The 9,870-nt window shown below is 35.3% G+C and overlaps 1 protein-coding gene across 1 annotated transcript in view; it reads left to right on the top strand.

The window, feature by feature from the left end:
- Positions 1-8,677, top strand: part of LOC108377297 (uncharacterized) — a 16,482-nt gene extending 7,805 nt beyond the window's left edge. Inside the window, exon 2 of the mRNA XM_017633556.1 lies at positions 8,453-8,677. Coding sequence (XP_017489045.1) covers positions 8,453-8,661 — 209 coding nt within the window. The 3' untranslated portion in view covers positions 8,662-8,677. The remainder of the gene's footprint in view (positions 1-8,452) is intronic.
- The last annotated feature ends 1,193 nt before the right edge of the window (positions 8,678-9,870 follow it).

Here is a 9,870-nt window from a genome sequence, read left to right as displayed (position 1 = left end):
GGTTTTGTGTCTCTAAAAACGATGCAAAGTATTTTAGAGGATATCTCGCTGAGCTTACTCGAATATCTCATTTTTTTATCCGTTGTTTTGAAATTTTCAATCTACTAGGCTGTATGCAAGGAGGCAATAGTTCAACTGTAATTTATTTTGAATTTTCATACCGGTGATGCAGAATTGTGACTAGGATCACCCAGATATCGGGTTTTGGGAAGAATTATCCGCCATATTGGACCCGCCATTTTCAATTTAAAAAAGCTGCAGCCAGAATCGTCACAAACATATCGCTACCTCAATATAGAAAGGCCCTAACTCATATAGTCCCTGAAATGCAAAAATAAAACCGTAACTGACTAAAATTTTTTATTGCTTAAGATGATTTGGGGACTTATAAATTCGATGAAATGCAGCATAATCAATAAAAAAGGAAATTTTGGATTTTTATTTACTTAGTTGCGCCTTCTTATGTTGTCTGGGTTTTTCGAGTTTTCGACTACTGGGCGTCAGTACCAACACAAGTACATATCCAGTTATATACATACATCTTCACTATTTCAGTCAACCCAATTTACGTTGCGTCGCTGCAGATTTTCTTCGACTGCGGAAACTTTTGCACTTGTTGGCAATGTCTTGGCAGTCAACGTACCTTATAATTTTACTGCAACTGCTGAGAGCCTATATAAATTTGCATATATATATATTTATGCAATTACCTAACTAATATATGTACATATGCTGCACACACAACCAAACTCGCTGCGCAAACTCAAATGCAATTTAGGTATATGTATTCATAACTACACATACATTTACATACATACATACATATCGCACACCGTCTTCAAAAGAGTCACAACTCAAAATAATACGTTTGTCAGAAAATGCGAAAAACTATTTATTAGCACATATATAATAATCATATGGGCACGGGCGACTTTACCTTAGGTTTTTTTTTTAACAAATTATAACAAAAATTTGCTCCAGCTTTTGCTGAAAGTTAAAATAATATCTCTGCGTACATTTTTAGCGCATAATCTCAAAAATGCCAAATTTTGAGTTGTGACTCTTTTGAAGACGGTGTGCGTTATGTACATTCATTATATGCAACAAATAGTTGGGATGTATGTATTTGTTAATTTTGGTTTGGCGTACTCGTTCCTCCATTTACCGGTCCAATTTAGAAAGTAGCGACTATTGCCTGGATTTAGTTTTTCACTTCGCTCTGTGCTTGTAATGGCGGTCCGCAGGTATTTTGGATAGTCTTTACTCTGTGCCCCGGCTTACAGAAGTACCGATTTTTTTTTATTTTGTCTTGCTTCCTTAAATAATCAAATTTTAATCCTCTTAATTTTCTTCTAAACTCCGTCTTTAAAGCATTCATGAAAATTACCACTCTACCACAGGAAGTGGTGTAGATTTCGTTTACTTTCTTCTGCCTAGATTTTAACTTCTTAATTATGGACTTCTTAAGTGACCGAGTACAGGTCGTAGTAGGCATGGCCGAGTAATTTACAAAGCGGGTATTAAGCATTTTCCAACACCCAGAATTTCTCATTAAGCCATTAACCATAACGACTTGGAGACTTCAACCGTGTCTACACACTTATATTTACACACATACAAACATATGTATGTGCAAAATGTTGATGAGAAAATTTACCCGTCGTCATTTCACCCACTAAACGATAACTTTCTTTCATAATGACAGTTCAATGCACTCGTGCATTTAGATGCTAACTAACAATCACTAATATAAACACAGTGTGTGTATATTTACACACATACCTACATATAACTACATATGTGCACATTGTTTGTTATAACATTTTCCGATTACCTATTCAATATATCACCTTACCTAAAGTACAGTCAATACCGACAATGGTGGTCGGTGCATTATAGTGATAACGAGGACTCTACCTATGTGTGTACATACATACATATATACTACTTTTACCGCCCTTATGTATAATTTTTTAATTGACACTGAGATTTTCAAAACTATTCCATAAACATTTTACTATTTTTTTTAGTTTATTTATCTATATCTCAACGAACACTCATAATTATGGTTAAATTCGCCTATTTCCACCATTTGTCCATTCTCCGAAAATGACTGTGAAATGTTGCATTAACTTCTGCACAAATAACCTGCAAAAAAAGCAAAATAAACTTTGGCCAGACATGTTTGTTGCCAAAAAAACATAGCAGGGGGGTCACAGCTATTGCGTTTAAGTACCAATTACCGTTATTATAGCGAGCTGAATTATTGACTATAGCTATTATTGAATAAGCATAGCTGTGGTGTACGTACATTAGAGTGGTCCAAAAATGCATGTGAAATAGTAAAGTCGGAGTTTTAATGCTCGCTCCCCTAGGATTGTTCTATATCGAAAATACACCCCTGTTTTTTTATTTCAAAATCAAAAAATTTATTTACAGGGCGTCCAGAGCGCTCAACTTTAATATTTTTCTTTTTAATATTTTTATTGAGCTTTGTACCACGATTGTTTATTAGGAAAAATTGAAAAAGCAACAAAGTCTAAGCGGTAGAAGTTATAGCACTATTTCGGAGATCACCACATCTCCTCATCAGACTTCTTTTTTCTAGACTTCAGCAGGGATCGAACCTGCGTATTCGATGTTCAAAGTCAGAAGCGTTAACCACTGAGCTATGTACATCCCGTAAACTCTTGTTGCTAATTCATTTTCCTTATTCAACCAACTACTATCAAGTGCAGCTGATTTGCCGCTATTTAAACTCGACAGCGTGGTTGTTGTTGTCAATTCTATACATCCATTTGCTTATTTGCTTTTTTGTATAGTTTCAGGCAGGCTCTTCCTAAACTATGTATTTGTCAATGTTATTGTGGCTTGTTAACATTTTATTTTTAATATTTTTATTGAGCTTTGTACCACGATTGTTTATTAGGAAAATATTTAATATTTTTCAATCGGAAAGCTCTAATAATTGTTTATTTAACCTTTTTTAATAGTAATGATTTATTTCGGGTCCCCCATTGCATTTTTTGCGATATCTGGGGGATTTATAAAAAAGCGTTAATATCAAAAATGGTTAGATAAAAAATTGGGGATAGTTATTTTCAGGAACTCTATACCAAATCCACGAAAAATTGTTTTTTTCCACATATAAAATACACGGCGCTTTGAGCGACCTTTAATTTATTTTTTTTTTTGATTTCAAAATAAAAAACAAGAGTATACTTTTTTTCGGTATAGAACAATCCTAGCGGGCGAGAGCATTAAAACTCCGATATAACTTTTTTTACCACCTTAATATACGGTGCATACGGTGTAAGGGCATTTGTGTATGTAAATATGAAATACTAATACGAATATCTCCTAAGCTGTAAACGGTGTAAGTAACTTTGCGATAAATGTTGAAATGAAACCGCTAGACCGCAATTTATGGGTGAAATTGTAGCGAATGGCCATTTAGTGACTTGGGGTCACCTAAATATATGTGTGTATACATATTTGCAGTGCTCCATAGTACTTTATATGTATATGAAGAGCAGAAAATAATTTAATTGATTTTGGTTTAAATTCATCCTTCCTCTAAGAATGTTTTTTACATCGAAAATAAAATACGAAATTTAATCATTTAAAATGACTAAAGACATAGCCAAGAGTTAGATGCGTGTTACCGGTTTACATACCGATCAGTGATCACACACAGCAGTCAAAATCAATTAGATCAATGCTTGATAGATATGACTTTCTTTATATACATACATCTATGTAGTATTCTGTGAATAAGCATATCGTCTAGATGCTCTAGGAATATTTCTGCATCAAAAAGAAAATTTTGAAAAAAATGTCGCTTACGTTATTTTGGCGGTTAGGGCTCGATATTTTGTTTAGCTCCCAAACAACTAATTTTCTAATGCAGTCATCTGTTAAAGTAAAATTTTCTAATGTTCATGAAAGGTATGTAGCCTTCGGCATAACCGAAGATAGCGCTGTTCTTACTTGTTTGCGCGATATTTCCGACCACTTCTTTGAAACTAGGTTGGATGGAACGCACTATTCACTCATTTTGAACTATTAAGCTGCAGTTAAAGTGGGTGTTATGAATTATTAAATTTACTTCAATTATGTGTAACAGCGCTGTAATCTCTATTCCCCAACAATATTTTTTGTTAAAACAAAAAACAACTAAGAAAAAGACTTTTGTGAATAATATTAAAAATGCTTTATTTATTTAAAAAAAAATCTATTTTTTATGCAAATATATTTTTAGCATTGATAGATTCTATTCTACATACAAGTTTGCCAGTACAATTTTCAGAATAAATTTTATTTATGTTATGTTATGTTAGAGCAAAATTCCACACTTGCCGCTCTCTCATCTCTCTTCTCTTTTGCTAACGTCTGCAGTATCAGTGGTGAAGCGCTTAAATTGAGCGAAAGTTAAGCGCGCCATGTGTCGGGTGACAATCACCGCACTCTTAGAGTTTAGCCAAACAAAGCGTGGTGGGCCGCGCGGTTGAGAATAATGCAATTTCCTATCCAAAGAACCCTTGGCAAAGTCATTCCGCCGAGAAGTACATTCGATGCGAACCCAATTCCTGGCCTTTAGTTCCAATTCCCTTGCCACATAGAAGTGTATCCACATTCTGATAAGAGCTCTAACGTGGTTTATTGTTGTTGGTATCGGACGACTCGCAGCGCACTCGACTCGAGAAAGAGGTTCGTTCACTAATTGATATGCGACCAAAAGAGGCGATATGCATACCACCTGTTCCCATGAGTGCTACTATAGCACATGTACGTGTGTATGTATGTATGTGTGTAAAAAGTTTAAAATTTTAAAATATTCGTACTTATGTTTGTACGTGTACGACTGTGTCATATCGGCTTTGAAAACAAACAAAACAACCTGCAGCGTGTACAGTTTTCTAGTTTTGAGCCAGTATGTAAATGCGAGAGGCGGGTTCAACTTACGAGCACACTAGTAGTATTGGCATACTGAGAAAAACAAAAATATATATTTACTTATTTTACTCTATTTTGATTTTTATTTTCTCTTTTTTTTTGGAGTTACTCTAGCACTTGAAGTGTGTTTAAGTTTAATGCCTTGTTTACAAAAGTTCCCATGAACAAAAACTCTAAAGCTTTGACAGTTTTTTAAAGCTTGCAGTAGGCATTCTAACCGACCTGCCAAATATTTCAATCGAATGGCGAATATGCCAAATTAGTTTCTTGCCTAACAGATTCATGCATATTTTTTCGCCGATATACAAACCTGTGCATTTCCTCCATAAATTCTACTAGATTTATGTATGTAAATATTCGCCATGCAATCTCCCTGGCTCGTATCTTAAGTTTACATAAAACTAATTAATTTAAATTTTAACGTGCCACTCTATCATTTTCCAGCGCTTTATGGCACACAAGCGACAAAATTGCCGGCTACTGTTCGTGCAACGTACTAAGGCCATCGTAACTTAAGTGGCCACTCGAGCAATGGCGGTGATAAATTTTTGTGTCGCTTAAGTAAAGTATGAGGTACACAGATCTACATACATATGTATGTAAGCATATGTGTATTCCCTAATGACACAGCGATGCAACTCAAGAATTCCTCGCTCACTTGTAGTGTCAAATGCACTCTAAATCTTTTCGAATTACTTACACCTATGAGGCAATACTTAATTTCTTTACTAAATGATTACTTTCGTTGAAGATAATTAATATTGGCGTGCAAGGTAATCTCATAGCAAACGCAGATTCTTGCCATGCATTTACATGCATATGCACATAGATAGTTAAATATGTATGTATGTATATTGGAGGATGTGCACTGCTACCCTTGGCTCTATTCTGCCCTTAAAATCCATCAACAGACCTGGTCTGACCCTAGTGAAACCCAAAAATTTCAAATGTGATGCCTCTTTCTATCGACCGCATCGCAGAAGTTGCAATTCGATTTGTGTCACTGCATTGTAGGTTGACAGGATTCGCCTGAGGAAATCGCTTAGCGTTGCAACTTTTTGTAGGGCTGCTCTGTTGTTAACGCTTCCTTGATAGTAGGTTGTGGTATAGCTAGGAAGGGCTCTCGTCTTATTAGCCGGGTAGTTGCTGCCTTCGTTGCCACTCTGTCCGATTCCTCCGTAACTTATCTGCATTTATGATCTGGTGCCCACATCAGCCGTATTGTGTGGTGTTCCCTAGAGTTTTCAATGCCTCTACATGATCTATTTTCACTTGAAGATTTGGCTTTTAGTGTAAGTTGACTATCGCTGGAAATGCCAATTATCAGGCCTCTGCTGTTGCCTGTTCCTTCCCTCGAGAAGTTGGAGACGGCTCCCTTTGCAGTCTGCTCTATGACTACGTTCAGGTGCGTCAGGTCGGGAATGACCTACAAGGCTACGGTGGTTCAAGTCTTTGAAGACGGTTGGTTCGGACCATGCCACCGCTCTGTGTGTGTTGGTTTACATCCACTGCAGGAAATAGGGGTAGTACACTCCTGATTTTGTATTCTGCACATGTTGGAGTCAGCGCGAGCGTTATAGGGCGAAGGCCTGGGAGATATCTTAGTCTGTAAGAAGGGATGATGGCATCCTCCCTGTGGGCCGCTTTGGCTGTATGATTTTATTTGCTACTACATACTGTTTCTGCCAATCTGGTTGAAAGGACCTCGATGACGAACTAGACGAAGTTCCCCTCTAATTTTTGCCTCTACTACTTCAGTTAGAATCTTGAGCCTGAAATACCGTATTTTCTTCGATGAAACACGTGCAATTATGCATTAAAATATAACAGGCAATGGCATAGTTGGGAACGTACTCCTAAATCTCCAATTAAAACTTTCTTCTCATTTGCTATTATGAGGCTTTTTTTAAATCAAAAAAAAATTGGCCAAACACCCAATAAACGATGATAATATCCTTTTGTACTCAGGCAATCTTTTTTCGGTGTTTCTTTTTACTACCCTTTTTATCGCGCAGTAAATCATCCCGTTTTATTTCATCTATTTCATTTTAATTAAAACTTTTTGTGGCATTCTAGGTGTCACGAACTTTGCAAATTTTACTTCCATTCCAACTACTTTAGTTTTTAACGCAGATTTTATTTTTCCATTTTTACCACCCCCTCCCTTCTCAATGGAAAGGCGCACAAAGTAGTTTCCCATCGCTCCACCAACAATTAAAATAATTAGTGGCATTTTAATGAGTCGCATTACCGAGTAAGTGACGCATACGCCCTTTTTAAATTAAATTAATTCTCAGCTTAGGTAGACATTCGGTGACCAGCTTTGCATTCTAATTGCTCGCTTTCGTTTGCTTCCAGGCACCTACCTTTCTATTTAGTTGTAGCAGTAAGGGCGATTGGCAAGAAAACAAAAGTGTAACGCAATCAATTTTTTAAATGAAAATCGTGTGCAATAAATTCATCAGCTAATTTGTATGCCGCATTAAATGAATAAAAATATCTTTGTGTAATAAACAATTTATTTGCATTTATTGCTAAGATTGCTTACCATCCCCCCTTAGCAATTAAACTATTTTGTGTTATAAAATTTAATGAATATGCATTGGGATTATAGATGATAAATGCGGCACAAGATTTTACTAAAATGACAGCTTACACAAGTGAGTGCATTTCAGGAATTCTGGGCGGCATAAATTATTCTAATTAGAAAAGTGGTGAGTTTCAGATTTGCGCTTTTCATTTTTGATTACTCATATGATATGTGGGATTGTAGTAGTCACAAAAAATGTACATAATAAATCCTAAAGTATCAACTTTTTTTAAACTTTTCATCAACATTGTTGACCTTGATTCGTTTGGCGAAAACTTATGGCGTTTTCTTTTCTACAAAAAATGTTGCCCTCTTATTGCCGTTTCCTTAGTATTTGTGCCTGGTAGAAAAGAAAAAGCCAATAAATTAAGGTGGAAAAGTAGTTTTCCCCTTCTGCTAGTTTTCATAAGAATTTCAAAAAAAAAAATTATTTTTCATTTAAATAAATGACTGTAAGTTCTTGGTAAATATTTTTTTAATATCCAGAAAGTGTAAAACTAAAACCAAAACAGATTTTCGAGTTTATATTGCAACAATAAATTAATTCCTTATATTATAAGATTTTCAACTGTATTTGCCTTCGCATAGAGCACGTGCAACTTGTACAGTAAAAAAAAAAAACAATCTAGCGAAACTTGAAAATTTTCTCATGACTTCACTCTTCTTCTTACCACTGCATTGTACATAAAATTGCAAATTTCCCACTAAGTCAAGGTTTAGCTAGTTAATGTCTTGTGCACACGCTTGAATGAATCACACCGCTAAAAAGTAAAAGTAATATCAACTCGCATATAATTTTTTTTTTTTTTTACTTGATTAACACTTTTAGCTCTATGAATTTTACTTAATTTCCTTAAATAATATGTATGTGCTACTAAAAAACGCTTTTACTTTTTCGCATTACAGTCGAGGCTTTGCTGAAATGTTGGCGCTGTTCAACTGATGTCTCCAATGGTGCCTTCTGCGATGATCCCTTCGATCCAGAATTTATTTCCGATCAACAACGCTACTGGAGCTACGTGAATTGTTCATATTCGGCGGGTTATAAGTCGGTGAATGCTCGGCCCGTTTGCAAGAAGCTGGTACAGGAAGGTGAGTATGTCGAAAAATATTAAAGAAAATTTGAATCAGTCCAACAACTGCCCGTAATCGAATGTACATATGTATGTAGTTGCCTTCACATTTTAGAAACTCGGAACCCGTAATAATCATAAATATTTGCTGTTTACAAACACTCGAACAAAAGGCGCATGCGTACGTGACGGGCATTCGAAAGTGGTGGCATTCGCGGTAGTTTTTGATTATCGTTTTTTTTTTTTTGGACTGACTTTATTACAATCATATTTTGGTTTTGTAAAATATTTAGGTTTAATTTATGTAAGGAAAGCATATTTTATTGACAACCAAAATTTATAGCCAAGTGACACACTTAAGTACCTAGAAAGAAAGTATTCGGTAAATCTATTTGATTTTACATTTCTCGATGGATATTTATTTAAGTATATCTACCGCAAAAGTGGGACAAATATGGTAACACTGCGTTTTTAGTTTTTCTCTCTGATGTCAGGATTTTTTTAAAAGGACTTTGAAATTTTAAAAATATTATTACTTCAAAAAATTACTTGAAAAAAATTCAGTAGGAAAGTATGAAAAAACAGCAAGTGTATCAAATTAGAGAAAACCTCTGCATAATTAAATCCGATTACATTTTTTTTTTTGTACATAAGGAGATTTAAGTATTGAAAATTTCCTTTTAAGATTTTATCCTTGAATATTCTTGAAATTTCACAATAAATATTTTTGAAAAAATCATATGTTAAAAACTAATATACACTCGACCACGTCCTCGAATTTTCAATACCTATTCGTCCTTGCGAAACAAAAAGCTTTAGTTTGTTTAAATTCCAAAGAATTTTCTGGTTCGCGAAAATCCTCCGGCTGAGCCCTGCACGTGGGCGCCGACTGGTAATGGTCATTACATTTTAAATTATGTACGATGTCAGAATGGTGTCCAGCAAAAATCAGAAATCAGTGCTTTGTGCTCAAGCTCCTCAATAATTAAGTTATATTGAAATGGTTTTTGATCTTGAAACAAGCTCTGAGTTTGAACAAGGTGTTAGACGACCCGTTCTGATGTTCACAGGGGCTGCGGATTCAGAATAATAACTAGCCCAGTGTCGAACAGAGTGCTCCGGATACCTGGCTGCCTCCGGTTCTATATGGCCTTTGTTGCGCACACGGACAGAATTTTCTCTTCCATTTGGTGTCCATATTGTTATTTTACATTGTACTGAATTTTTTAAATAATTTTTAGTATTAGTCAT

The sequence above is a fragment of the Rhagoletis zephyria genome, unplaced genomic scaffold, assembly GCF_001687245.7.
Source record: "Rhagoletis zephyria isolate East Lansing unplaced genomic scaffold, Rhagoletis_zephyria_1.1 Rzeph_scaffold_11875, whole genome shotgun sequence".
NCBI lineage: Eukaryota > Metazoa > Arthropoda > Insecta > Diptera > Tephritidae > Rhagoletis > Rhagoletis zephyria.
This window is presented reverse-complemented; position numbering and strand designations above follow the sequence as displayed.